Source organism: Argopecten irradians, chromosome 11 (assembly GCF_041381155.1).
Source record: "Argopecten irradians isolate NY chromosome 11, Ai_NY, whole genome shotgun sequence".
NCBI lineage: Eukaryota > Metazoa > Mollusca > Bivalvia > Pectinida > Pectinidae > Argopecten > Argopecten irradians.
Genome location: NC_091144.1, coordinates 7,929,167 through 7,944,176, shown reverse-complemented (window position 1 = coordinate 7,944,176; position 15,010 = coordinate 7,929,167). Strand labels below are relative to the sequence as shown.

Genomic DNA, 15,010 nt, shown 5'->3' with positions numbered 1-15,010 from the left:
GAATCCCTTGAAAAACCACTATAATGTTACATTTAAACATACTTCATTTTATCAAATAGACTATAACATTAATTATAAGTATTGATGTCACTATTTTTTAATTTTATCGGGTTATGAAAAAAAATTGTTTGCAAACTTTTGTGAGAAGGATTCACACAGTTTGCAAACAATTTTTTTTCATACCCCGATAAAATTAAATTATGTTATCAGCGATATATTCAGTATTTGTTTTAATTCATTGTCAAATGGGAGCACAACCCCTGATTTTGCTCACTTGTTGTTTTGTTTGACAGATGTTATTTTCTATATATTCAGACGTTAACCAGTATCATTAAAGTATTTCACATTTGCAAAAGTCACTATATAATTGATTTGCGTTGAAATTAAATAACATTATATTATGTTTCTCTTTTTTGTGTTATTGTCTTCAAATTTTACGTGTAACTTATCCTAATTAATTATCTATTAACATATGCTTTAGAACCCTCCAGCTATATCGCCGTATGAAATAGTATTAATTTGTAGTCTATTAACATTTATTTAAAGTTCTATGGTCTATGACTTTTGCTCTTTTTGTCAAAGTGAAAACTGTTTAAGTGTTATACATATTTTTCTCCGTTTGAGATTAAAACTTTCTTATGTTACTACTTTTTATAAAGTTGCAGCACTGGAAGTATTTTTCAATCATAAAAGCAACAAATCTTTTTAACGTGTTCACGTGAAGCCGAATCATTCGCAACTCTTCCGAACATCGTCGCGACAATCTCGAATGATCACGACAGTTGAGAAACCAAGAGAAAATATCAACAATTGTTCATAAACAAAACATGCTGTCAACCTCAGTAGATTGAATCTACAAAGAAATGCTGGCATTTTACAATATTTGGTACACACAATATATTACGGCAATGTGTGAATCGGATGTTTCAAATACTCATCCCGTGGACATATACCAGCATGATTTGCTCATATTAGAGAGAAGGAAAACGTAAACAAACACATGCGCGCTTACGCTAGTTACCTGGCTCACCACATGCAGGTCGGGTTGAAGGTCAGTCACGTGATACGATTCGGAATTCGACAAAACCCGAAGTCACTGAACATGGTGGTGATTGAAGGCGCTTTATTCAAAACCAGGAATATATGATCCCTAGATTTCGGCTCTCTTATGTATGCTTTTGGGGAGCTAAATCATCAAGTTACATGTCAATGTTCAAATATCAAATGTTTAAGTGACATATCGTTACAGTGAATTAACATGCAATATAACTTTGACATACAATCAAATACTACATTTTTTTGTCTTACAGTATCACTCCATTAGCTCCTGTCCAGTATCTGTATAAAGTTTGTAACATATTGTTCAATTATCAATAATTAATTTTTCTTTGTTTTCATACCAAATCCGGCTTTCTGATTGGCCAATATTTTTTTGCATACCACTATGAAAAAAAAATCGAGAATGGCGCGAAACCCCGACGTTATCTTGACGTAAAAAAAGAGACATTGACGTTGCGTATTGATTCGTAAAAAAAAATCCCTTCAAAAACCACTATAATGTTACATTTAAACATACATCATTTTATCAAATAGAGTACAAAATTAATTGTAAGTATTGATGTCACTATTTTTTAATTTTATCGGGTTATGAAAAAAAATTGTTTTGCAAACTTTTGTGAGAATCCGCTACGCGGATTCACACAGTTTGCAAACAATTTTTTTTCATACCCCGATAAAATTAAAAAATAGTGACATCAATGCTTAAGTGAATAAAATACAATTACTTAAAATCCAACTTGCCTACGCTGCTACAATATTTAATCTAATCGCAACATTTATTATTGGCTAGTTTTTTTCGTTAATATTTTTTAATACCAGCAGCATCCACGATTTGGCTGAATAACAACGTTTCAAAAATACTTGAATTATTTCAAGATTACACTTACTGTATATTGCATTATTTTGTATGTTTTAATGGTTCTAACGTGTGGCTGTATGGTAGATCCCCATTTGGCGACCGTTGTCATTTAAACCATATCATGTAAACCGAAAAGGCATGTTTCTGTCAATCCACAGCATGTACTCTGAATGGTCATGTTACTGTAAAACACATACCATATACTCCGAATGGTTATGCTACTGTCAAACCATATCATGTACTCTGAATGGCCATGTAATTGTCAAACAATACCGTGTTCTCCGAATGGTCATGTTACTGTCAAACCATATCATATACTTCGAATGGTTATATTACTGTCAAACAATACCATGTACTCTGCATGGCCATGCTACTGTCAATCCATATCACGTATTCCGAATGGTCATGCCACTGTCAAACAATACCATATACTCCGAATGGTCATGCTACTGTCAAACAATACCATATACTCCGAATGGTCATGCTACTGTCAAACAATACCGTGTACTCCAAATGACCATGTTACTGTGAAACAATATCATGTACGTCGAATGGTCATGTTCATGGCGTTGGTGCAGCATTTCATACACGGTAATATCGTCCTAGTGAAAAGGCATGATGTTTTTTTACGGGAAAGCACAACATCGCTCGTAGAGCAATAAGTATGAATGAAGAAGGAAATAAAACAAGTCTTATATCGTATTCAATTTATTTTTTTATTTTGTTTCTTTTCCATTCGTCATTCATCCAAAAACATTCAGCTTTTCAAAGTAATATTTTTCAATGAATGTGTTTAAATAAACAGTGATATAAATATATTTTATCATACACGTAAACAATTGAAAAATACAGTTAATAATGAGGTACCGGATATAACGTCCATTGCATTACCAAGACCTTTTTCTATAGAACATATTGCTATTGTTAATTTGTGTTCGTATAGCTCAGGAAAATAAACATATCTTGCATAAAGAAAACAATATTATGCATTTTGCATAAATCTTGTTGTTTTCATATTCTTTAGTATCTGTCCCAGTGGCAAGAACATCTTTCACAGAATAATAATTATTGCTAAAACTGTCATTCTATATACACAAACTATAACCTTTCTAAGGTCACACCCGAGAGACGATGAATAGCACTTTGATGTTCTGCACTACAAAGCACTTAATTGCAATTTCAGTTTTTTTAGATCAACGCTCAACGTGTTTTCCATTATTGTCTATTTGTTCATATTATCAACTGTTCATTTACCTGCACCAGTGTTCTCGCTCCATTGTCATCACACGTTTTTTGTTCATCACTGAGTCTTTTTACTGTGTCACCAGGTAAATTCTTATTGAACAAGCAGTAGGGGACCAACGAATGCTAATGTATCTGTCGAAATGAAGCGATTCTCGATTCAATACCTTTCCGTCATTTCAGCAAATATCTTGACCATAACAAACACAACTCGTGTGTGTATCAATGTCAACTGTTATATAAGAAAGATTGGGCACATGGTCCACTCGGATCTATTTACTGATGCATTCTTTCCCAACGTCAATTTCATCGTCGGAATCGTCCATATCATTATCTAAATCTTCTTCCTCGTCTGACGTACATCTGTCCATGTCATCTATTTCACTTTTTGACGAATGTTCCTCTTTGTTGTCCTCTGAAGAATCGTCCTGTTTGTCACCAGATGGAGATTCCTAAAACCAAAATATGTTAGAGTTTATACGCCACACCAGGATATGTGTCTTAACAACACTTACAGCATTAAATGAATATTAATATACAATGGTTGAAAATAGTTCATGTTCACTAATTAAGATGAGCAGAAGGCTAAGCCATTTCAATAATTAAATACTCTGTGGAACTCCGCCCACCCGGAAATGTAGGATAATTCCAATGGCGTAAGATATTTCCAATCGTATCAACATAACTAATTGTTCATAAGTAAGAAGACAAAACACAGATGTAACCACAACAAACAATATTTGCTTTAGATATCTAATGATAGTTTGAACTACGATTTATTCGGTTTTAATCAAAATAAAATGTACCTGTTTTAAACGGCGCCATTTTGCCCTTCTATTTTGAAACCATGTTTTCACCTGCAAAGATAGAAATAAAACGCAAGGTTGATACTTAAGCTAATCCAAAGTATAAATCACGTCCACATGTCAATATACTGCCTCCTGATCTCAACAAAGTTTGAAATATGTGACAATATCGACATACTGTGTTAGCTTGGCGTCGATGTATTACCGACCTAGGAGAAAATGTCGTGATACGTCATGGTATATGTTACTTGATACAGCTAACTCGGACTGAACAACTTGTGGTTATCAGACAAGACCGATAATTCATTCGACAGATTTCATTCACCTGCCACTAGCGGCCAAAGACACTTGTTCAGACCATTCTAAACTCTAGTCCTTCACACAATGCCGTGTATCTCACAACTAGTTGTGGAAAGCTAAAGTCGAGGGTCGGCAGAGAACAAAATGATAAGAATGACACTCCTATAACATTACCAACTACGTATACATTAGTGTTCTGCATTCAAGGATCTTTAATTGCTCTATTCGACACTAATTTTTGAATCTTTGTGTTTTATGACAGACTGCCTCGAAGATTCGACAATCTTTTTTCCACGGGGTTAGGATTTCTTCCTTGCCCCATATATATTATTTGCTAGTACTTCGTTCACAAATATGTTTGTGGGGATCCCGTATTACTGTTGATATTACTTCTTTGACCCATGCCTAATAATTGATAAACAAAAATGCTCTTAGTTTTAAGTGTCTTACATTTCCTCGTTAAACAATCAAGTAAATTATGTCGGTATCCCAAATACCGAAATAATGAAACAAATCATGGTACCAAAACATTTTCGATGATTATCTTGATGGCATAGCGGATGTGCATATCAAGAAGTTAAACTAAGCCTCTAAATTACAATTACACATCTTTCATTAAAATAAGTACCTACCTGTCGCTCTGTTAACTGCAACACCTTTGCAAGCCTTTTACGTTCTGGTGGTGATAAATACTTCTGTGCCTCAAACTTCTTCTCTAACTCTAACGTTTGGTCGTTTGAAAACCTCACTTGCCCTCCTTTCCTCTTGTGCATAGGTCGCTGTATAAAAGGATAGTTCCACATGAAGTGTTTCGGCCCAGCTGTGGAGAAAAACGTTTCAAGTTTACATTTGCTACATTTAACATGTGAAGTTATGCACCAGTACTTTCCAGAAAAAAGAGAGAATTACATCGATTACGTATGGTAGCAGAAAATTGAATTTTATGTCATAATATATGTCATAATATATGTTTTTTATGTTTTGTTTTCTTTTTGCAGTTTTGTACCGTTTAAACATTAGGATGTTTTTGTTCAAATATTAATAACCTATTACATTGAGTGATAATTGTTCACAGTTGCTTTATCTATACAAGCAGCTGTAAAATGAGCTAGTTAATTTCTCTTAACAAAAGAAAAAGATACACCTTCATAATAGTAAGTAATGATTTACCTTTGGCAGGATATTGATCTGATAATTACTGAATGCTACCTTAACGTTTACCGGAATCACTTAACTGTACCTCGTCACTAGGATCAGACCAATTACTGGCCACTTCAACAGTGTATATTAGATGATAGTGGTCATATTATTTTGTTTAGTCATTTCGAGGGTCAGCTAAGTGTCTTCAATACAACTTCCCAGTAATGATACACGTATGTTTTCGTTATAAGTCTTGACGCTATTGTCAATGTAATGGTTAGTCTCTATTCATGCAAATAGTTAAAAATGATTAATTAAACAAAATAGATTAATTAAGATTTTTTTTTTAATTTTGATATCATTTTTGATATCTGTCACTATTGACTGCAAATGTCAAAGTAAGTTTGTTTCAAGAACAAGTTGAAAAAGTATTTTTTTTCTTTAAAATGAATTTAAAAGTGAAATTATAATTTATTTCAACAAATATATCGTTGTTTCAATTGTGCCTTTATAACATATCATTTTATATATAGATTTCCTCTTAAATCCTGAAGTACCGTGACACCACCATATTTTTTAATATATATATTTCATTTATTATTTCGAAGTACCGTGACGCCACATTATTTTACAGTTAAATTTTCTCTACTATCCCGAAGTACCATGACACCACCACATCATTTTACAGTTAAATTTCCTCCACTATCCCGAAGTACCATGACACCATCATACCATTTATATTTAAATTTTCTCTACAATCCCGAAGTACCATGACACCACCACATTATTTTATATTTAAATTTTCTCTTCTATCCCGAAGTACCATGACAACACCCCATTATTTAATATTCAATTTTTCTCTTCTATCCCGAAGTACCATGACACCACCACATTATTTCATATTCAAATTTTTTCCTCTATCCCGAAGTACCATGACAACACCACATCATTTATATTTAAATTTTCTCTACTATTCCGAAGTACCATGACACCACCACATTATTTTATATTCAAATTTTTTCTTCTATCCCAAAGTACCATGACAACACCACATCATTTATATCTAAAATTTCTCTACTATCCCGAAGTACCGTGACACCACCACATTATTTTATATTTAAATTTTCTTTACTATCCCGAAGTACCATGACACCACCACATTATTTTATATTTAAATTTCCTCTACTATCCAAAAGTACCGTAACACCACCACGTTATTTTATTTATAAATTTCTTCTACTATCCCGTAGTACCGTGGACCCACCACATTAATTTTTATATTAATTTCCTCTACTATCCCGAAGTACTGTGACACCACCACATAAAGCACATGTCCACCCTAGGGCTATGAGTAGCATTTATGATTTATAATTGGTATGTTTTTCAAAGCTTAATTTGAACAAAAGGATTATGCATCAATTAAAACTTTCTGCCAAGGCTAATTTGATATCTAGAACAATGAGTTCTGATCTAAATGTCAACAAGATACAGCGAGCTTCTGTTTGATATGAGCAAAAGGCTCTTAATGCCCTAAGTGTTTCTCCAGTAACAACTGGTAATTGAATTCTTCAATTGTTGGCTATTATTCTTATAAATTACGAAAACAATAACAGTACTTGAATAGGCGACATACTGTCTAATGCCAGAGAGACTTTAAAGAGGGTTATTCCTAAACTTTTCCGATTAGGAAGGTTAATATTTAGCGTCTGAGTTTGATCATCCTGTATTTGACTAATTTAGACTGTATTTGCTTCCGCTGTGTAACCACTGTAGACCTTGAACGTACGCCCTACAAGCTTGATCTCGAAACAACGAAAAAATAAACTGTTCATATCACAATGCAAACGGTCAGTTTTAATTAGAAAATATTCAAAACTTACATTAAAGGTAAAGCACAAGAGTTTGGAATTTTTTAAAAACTTGTGTAGTGATTACATTATGGTTTTAATTGAAAGGTTAATTGGCGACTAAGTTGTCATCCTTTTGTCTCGGTGCGGCCATGGCTGCTTATGACCGTGTTTCCTCGCTATGCCAGAATAATTACTTCTTATAGCCACACGACACCACGCCACCAAGCGGAAGCGCGTGCCTTGCAGATTGCGAATATACCAATTGATCTCATAGTCCTACACTTACTCGTGAAATTCCGGCGCGCGGGATAGACATATGGCCGGGTGCGATAGTCCTCGTAGGTCCTCTGAACACTACTTGAGTGAAACAATAATTTGAACCTATACAAAGTGCTCGCAATCGCCAAAAACATCAAATAAGAAAGCTGTTCTGTAAGTCCTTCTAAAATCCCATTTACTTTATGAATGCTGCGATAATGGGTTTTCTCGAGAAGCAATTAATCTTTCTTAATATTATCACATGAAATAAAAATATGACACTTGAAACTGGACAAAAATATTAATGTTCAATATGCAGGAGAATGGATTTCGGCTGAAAATGGAATTCGCATACTTGCACGTTTTATAAAATATTGCTAGGAAAATTGTTTCGGTTAATGCTAAGGCATTTGGCGTAGTCTAGCCAGTGCCATTATGCTGATAGCAAATCATTTAAAAGCAAAAAGCGGCTTGAAAGATGACTTAGATTTCTAATATGAGGTGCGTCTCTCCTGCTAAGGTAACGTAACCCAGTTACTGCTAGCGAAAGTTTCATTAATCTTTAGCATTACGCAAAACAGTGATAGGAAGTATTCCAAAGTGTTGATATTGGTAGCAAATGAGTAAATATTTGATTAGATTTAAATAAACACGGTCATCATAACTTTTCATCTTCACGACTACCTCGATAGCTGTAATCTCGATTTTCTCATTTTACCGTAATTATCGCCTATAAGCTCTGATATAGCTTTACTAAGGCCTGTTTAGAGATAGGTAACGAAAAGCCCGTGCTTCCATAGTTTACTCAGTTTGTATATTAATGCCAAACTTTCATTCATTTAACGTGGAGCAAGTCTTTCATCTGTAGTTAAACGTTTACATAACCATGATATGTTTACATTCCAGTAAGGACCACGTTTGTCCCGAGTATTTACCGCCTTCGGTTACTTGGTATATGTGGTCAATCTCACGGATTGGTCAAACCGCACTGATAAGACAATAGCGCGTGACAAAGAGATGAATGGACATAGGAAGCCGACTGTTGACTGGCTGTCGATAAGAATGTTTGTTAAGGTGTAGCTATCAATGGGATGATCCAACAATCCTTGTTAATTGTTGTTCTATTGCTAGTTGTAACATAAATAACGAAAGTATCACTAAGTTGATACCCGCGTGGTATTACTACGACAGGTGCTCGTCTCTGGACACGTGGACACTGTCGCCGGCCTGGCGCTCATGGGGTTAGGGTACATGCCGTGGTTGATGGTCAAGCTACCAATGAAACCACTAGCTAGGAGATGGATAGCGACATTAATGTCTGTAACTCCTTAATAGTACTACCGATAACTTCTAGTCTTTAAATTTAACATATTATTTCTGTTGTAGTTTTCTATATAAGCGATAACGCTAATGTCAGTTTGACCCGCAGAGACGCTCAGTGTCAAACCTTCGGAAACCAACATAGAACAAGAATTTATTTTGAGAATAATACATAGCAATCGCGATAAGGAAATATGTGATTATAAAGGTAGTATCAAGTACCCAAAGTAAAAATGTAAGACAATTTTATATGACCACCAAATATATAGTCAAGCTATACCTGGAATCGTAAGGACTAACATGAACATTGCATTCTAAATGCTTCAACATCTTTTAGGGATAATTAAGTTTAAAGAAAGTATTATTATTGCAGTACGCACTACAAGGTATATATTACACCATACTTTAATTATTTCTAAAACTTAAAAATATCCTTAATAGGGTATAATAAATGTTTATTCTAAAATCAACATTTAGATATTATTTATACAATTTCGTTTGATAATCGTTCATGGATGTTGGTGAACACCCGATTACTGTCAGAACTGTAACACGTTGTACGTTCGCTTTTTGATAAATCAGTTTAAGATATCTAGACAATTTGTGTAAAAGAAAGAGTGTTCTTTGTTAATCTGCTTGTTTGAGGAATATACGTGTTTCACACGCTCTTCTGTACGGGGCTGTCTAATTGTGTACACAACATTACATACATCAGAGGTATCACTCAGTGGCGATTAGGCACTACATCTAATCCAACACGACAGAACACAGTACTGGCTCTACACATCTCAAACACTATCAATGTTTATCATTTAAACAATGTCTTTTATACGACTATTGTTGTATTAGATTAAATATCATTTTCACATGGTGAACTCTAATGTTTAGAAGCTTTCAATATAAAGACGGAACAGAGAGAATTATATAAAATGCTGTATTTGATTTGAATCTCGTATTAAAGTGGTACGCATCTTTATTGTGTATTAGAGCGCTACTTGTATGCTTTAATGACTGGTTGTCGTTAGAAAGCGTGAATGACGAATGGTCTGCTGGAGCAAATATATGTAATTTTGTATAATATGCTAAATATGAACAGACTTTAATTTAAAAAAACACCAACAAAAAACGCTACGCATCCTTTATACTGTTATATTAGTATTTTATTAGATAGTATAAACAAACGACTTAAATCGTTTCTAATGACATAATTGTTTCACTTTTAATATATCATTGATATATACGTATATTAAAACAAATCTGCAGTTTAGATATTGAATATATAGAGGAAATGCTTTCAGTCAGGATTAATAAATGTTTGTGCAGCCGAGTATATAATACTAAATATAGTTATTTAATGGTAATTATAATTTATTTGGTAAATAATGCTTTTAAGTACAAAAAGACGCTAAAGATTCGTACAACAAAATAACAAAGTCAATTTAACAAACGTCTCGCCTTAAATATTAAGTGTTTATTTTCGAAGATTCAAATTAATATTTCAGTTTCCTGTGCGCTCGTGTGCCAAACAATGGGTTCAAGTGCAATTTAAGTATGAATCAAAAGAAAACATATTATGCAACGCCATATTGTCTGAAAATATTCACCAATTGTGTATCAACCCTATAGATTCAAAGGAATCGCAAAAATAGCTTCAAAGTGAAGTCAAACCCTATTTGTCCTTAGAGTTCAAATGTCAAATGGGATGTAGACTATGACGATACTTGATGTAAATGGTGGAAGTGAAGGGTCCAAGTAGAATAATAATGTGGATTAATGACTACACAACTGTTTTCACACTAAGCACACTCCAACAAAAACTCATCATTACCTACTTACGCCCACCAGTTGACCCAGCTAACGATTACTGCAATCATACCGCTATTAGACATTTCTTAAGGAAAAAATGAACCAATTTGTCTACTCTTCCCTTTAGCTGTGAAAAACGGTATTTTTTTTCTTGTATATGATGCTTGAAAAAATAAGAATTAACAGAGCTTAGTATAGCATAGAAAAAATGAAACAAAAAATTAATCTGAGATAGTATATTAATAGTTTTATAATAGATACAATAATATCAATTTGTGGTAGTTATTTTCATCAGTAATACATTATTTGTTTTTGCGAATATGAGTTAAACGTCAAATGAATTAACGTATGTTTCAATCTTATAAGTATTGTTTCCATATGTACGGTCAATGGTATTATTTTTAATTATGCAAATAAAATATATTAAACATCATTTTTTTTTCATTAAGTAATATCCAAAAACGAATGTTAATTGATTTGATGTGATCGTTTAATAGCGATTGCGATTTCCTTTGTATCGTCTAACAAGGCTTCAGGTAATGATAAGATTGCTGCCAAAATACTGTTAGACATGCTCTTTATCTTAGGTAGTTGTTATGTATACAGAATTACAAATTAAAACACATTTCATGAATTAAGTGTTTACGCAGCAAGTGTACATAAGGTAATCGTAGTTATTGAATGTTAAATATTGACTACTATCTCATCTGGCTATATACCGTTAAATAAACGCTTATGTACATATTTATCAATTAACAACGACTTGCCAGCACAGAAGTGGCACCCTACGTCTAGGGCTTTTTGCATGAGATGACATAGATTTAACCTATCAACCTAACATGTCGAAAAATAGTTATCTTATTTGCCTAAAGGAAACTATTTTTTTCCTTTGTGTAAAATATATAAGAATGACAGTTTGTGCAACCTATATTTTTTCTTTGGTGAATTATTTAGTAATTTCAACTTAAATATATGTACATGTAACTTTATATTTGCGCTTTAATAAAATGTCTTCAGCTTTCCATAATTACCAACATATTGAACATCCAAAATTTAAGTTAATGACTTTTAACAGTAAACAATTATTCAAAATTATTGGACAATTTCTAACCAATATTTTTTCAGTGATTTTCAATAATTAAATTACATAAAAAAGTTATCATAAACATGTTAATTTACCCATTATAATTTATTAGATTTTTCAATCTTTGATGCCTATAGTTTGGTAATAGAGTATGAAAATACTCTTTTTAGTTATATTATTGTCCGGACATAAAGATATTTTCGGTAATGGTACAGTCCAAGTATAAAAACCTTAATTTTCGGTAATGTTACAGTCCAAGTATAAAAACCTTAATTTTCGGTAATGGTACAGTCCAAGTATAAAAAGCTTAATTTTCGGTAATGTTACAGTCCAAGTATAAAAACCTTAGTTTTCGGTAATGTTACCAAGTTCAAGTATCATTCGTTTCTGTGACTGTAAAAAAACTATTTTTCGGTAAATATAACTGTCAGGTTACTGTACAGGCATAAAAAAAAACCTATTTGTCTGTAAATGTACTGTCCCTGTATAAAAATACAAAGCGGTTAATGTCATTATCCAGGTATTTTAAAACTTATTTTCGGTAATGTAACTGTCAATGTACAAAACCCCTTGTTTTCGGTAATTTACCTTCCCGAGTATTAATTATCCCCAATTGTAATTTTCGGTAACGTTACTGTACAGGTATTAAAACGTAATTTTTGGTAATGTAACTATCCATGTACGAAACTAAGTACTTAATTTGATGTGATTACTACTTCTTTACTGATAACATATCGGTAGACACAGGCGATACACAAGTAACTAACTAAAGACAGACATTATAATTGAAGATAACAGGCAATGGTAGATTATAACATATATTTACCGTATCCTTATATTATAATTATTCTGATGAAAAATAGATAATTAAAAGAGATTTATTCAAAACTAATTTGAAAATTCTGCCTAACTGTATAATACATATATATTGGCTTATGGTAGACTTTATTTAGAGACGTTTTGCTACCATAATCTGGTTTCTAAACATTGTATAACGACAATATTATCAACAAGTGTATGTAATAAACGAGCCACTAGTATATATACTATACAAAACGCACAATTTCTGTTCCCTTGATCGTTAACACAGAATCATTGAATTGAATTGCGTTGAAGGGCCCAAAGGGATATATTTGAATATTGCTTAGTAAAAGCTGAAATTATACTTAAATTTGCATGAATATTTTCGAAAGGAAATGATACTGTAAGAATATTCTGTGTTTCTTTTTTCAGCATGTATTATCCCATTGAGTTGTCTACATATTGAGGATTACTAATACAGCACATGATACAGGGGTTCAAACAGCATTTCCGACTGGGAAAGTTAATTGATGCCTGAAGTTAAGTACTCGGAAACAGTTGATATACAGGGACACTTATTAAATGTGGTGTCGATTTCTATACTGGGCTATAATTTGTCGTTTGTTGTTGTCATTCAGAACGTTCAATTACCGTTACAGGAGGAAAGCGATACGGGAAAACAACTTCACTCCTTCGACCTGGGTCAAAAGTCCAAAGTAATATACTCCTAAATGCATCACTTATATAATACGATTATATATAAATTTATGCATATTCGTTATCAAGTGCCTTGATGTAATTTTTTTTTGTTAAGTGTATATATTTTAATAGTGTGCAATGACACTTTTCGAAGTGCTTTGCATTTAGCTTTACACTGTAGCTTATAATATATTCCATAGTTATTTATTTCTTTCTTTCGATAAAAACGATTGCCTTTGTAAAAAGTTAACGATTAACGATAAAGAAATATAATTGTTATTCGAACTAAAGTAAATATGAATAATTTATTAATGTGTAAAATCATTCCGGAAGGAGAAAGGAAAATTATATGTTTTTGAACGCCAAAGGCGAAGAAAAAAACCCGATCGTTTTCCTGTATTCATGGTATTGCTTTGTGCGTTCGTAGAAGTTTCTTATTTTATAAATATACATGTGACACGTAGCTTTTTTGTCGTTTCATATGTCAAAGTACGTCTAAGAAAAGTAGCTGACGAAGAAAAGACTGCTATGAGATTGATCACGATTGTATTAGCCAGGGAATAAATGGATGTACATCGGTTACTTACCTTCGAGGGAGGTAAAATAAATGCTAAATAGTGAACCTACCTTTTGCATATGCATGTCGGTCTAAGTAGTATTCAGGTCTGGCATAAGGGACGGAGTACATGTGGTTCATGAGAGTATTTTGATATGTCGCTGGCGATGTGAAATAAGAATGAGACAAGAGAGTGTTGGCATCGTACATTGGCAAGGGTTTGTACAAGCTAGTAGCAGTCACTGGTGCCGAGGACACATGGGCAGGATTGATAGGAGTAGGCTTGAGGAGTCCGGAGCCAGACGAAGTAGGACAGTTTTGAGAATTGCCAAGAATATCGTCAATCAAAAAGGACGTTTGTCCTGATGGAGGGCTTGAGCTCTGTGAGTGTAAGGATGCGATGGCGGCGGCAGCAGCAGGGTGATGGAGGTGGGACGGAGAGTATAGGGAGGGAACTGCTCCCGGAACAAGTTGTTGAAGCTGGGCGACGGGATGCAACATCTCTATCCTGGTGGTATCCACGGCAACACGTAAAATCTATAAAATGACACAATGTAACTACTTTCTCATTTTTCCTCCTTTATGTGTTGTATATTGTTTCCATTTTGTGTATTCACGGGTTGTAATAAGTTTAATAATAACTGTTAACGATTACGCAGACACAATCAAACCTCTATGTTGACACCAAGGGAAGTTGTATCACAATACAAATACGTGTTTTTCTCGCCTCCAGCTGCGGAATGATGGACAGATTATCATCAGTCGTTTCTAAGTTCCTTACTGAGTTACAAGATCAGCAGTGGTGGTACAATATCTGATGAGATCATTCATGTAAATGTATCCCTTGTCACGTATCCCAACACAAGTAGAAGAGAATCCGGAAGGTTTGAAGCGCCTTGTTTTATGTTTAGATATTAACACTTGTGCTAGTGATATGCTTTTCATAATGATATCAGTATAAAGTGGCAATACAACAATAGGACCGCAGGATAGGCAATGCACGCCCAATTCGTAGCAAAGTGGGCGGAGCTAATGGTCGAACCGGGCCAAAGGGGTATCGGTCCTCTCTTTCTATTGGGGCAATCTCTACTTTAAGTGATCACTTTCAGGTTAAAGTTCAAGCAATTCTGTTTGAATGTTGTTCAAACATTGGCTCAGCGATAAACAGTGATCCCCTTCAGTGTATAACGGTGAGTAAATACTTCTATCGTCCTGGTGGGGATAGCATTA

General features: G+C 33.7%; 1 protein-coding gene across 1 annotated transcript; it reads right to left on the bottom strand.

The window, feature by feature from the left end:
- Positions 1-2,621: 2,621 nt before the first annotated feature.
- LOC138334674 (hematopoietically-expressed homeobox protein hhex-like) lies at positions 2,622-14,740 on the bottom strand. Its single transcript, XM_069283334.1, has 4 exons — positions 13,852-14,740; positions 4,899-5,086; positions 3,967-4,017; positions 2,622-3,612 (listed from the first exon to the last, which is right to left on the bottom strand). Exons 1-4 carry the CDS (start codon positions 14,279-14,281, stop codon positions 3,433-3,435), a joined length of 849 nt encoding a protein of 282 aa, XP_069139435.1. The 5' UTR covers positions 14,282-14,740; the 3' UTR covers positions 2,622-3,432.
- Between the last annotated feature and the right edge of the window lie 270 nt (positions 14,741-15,010).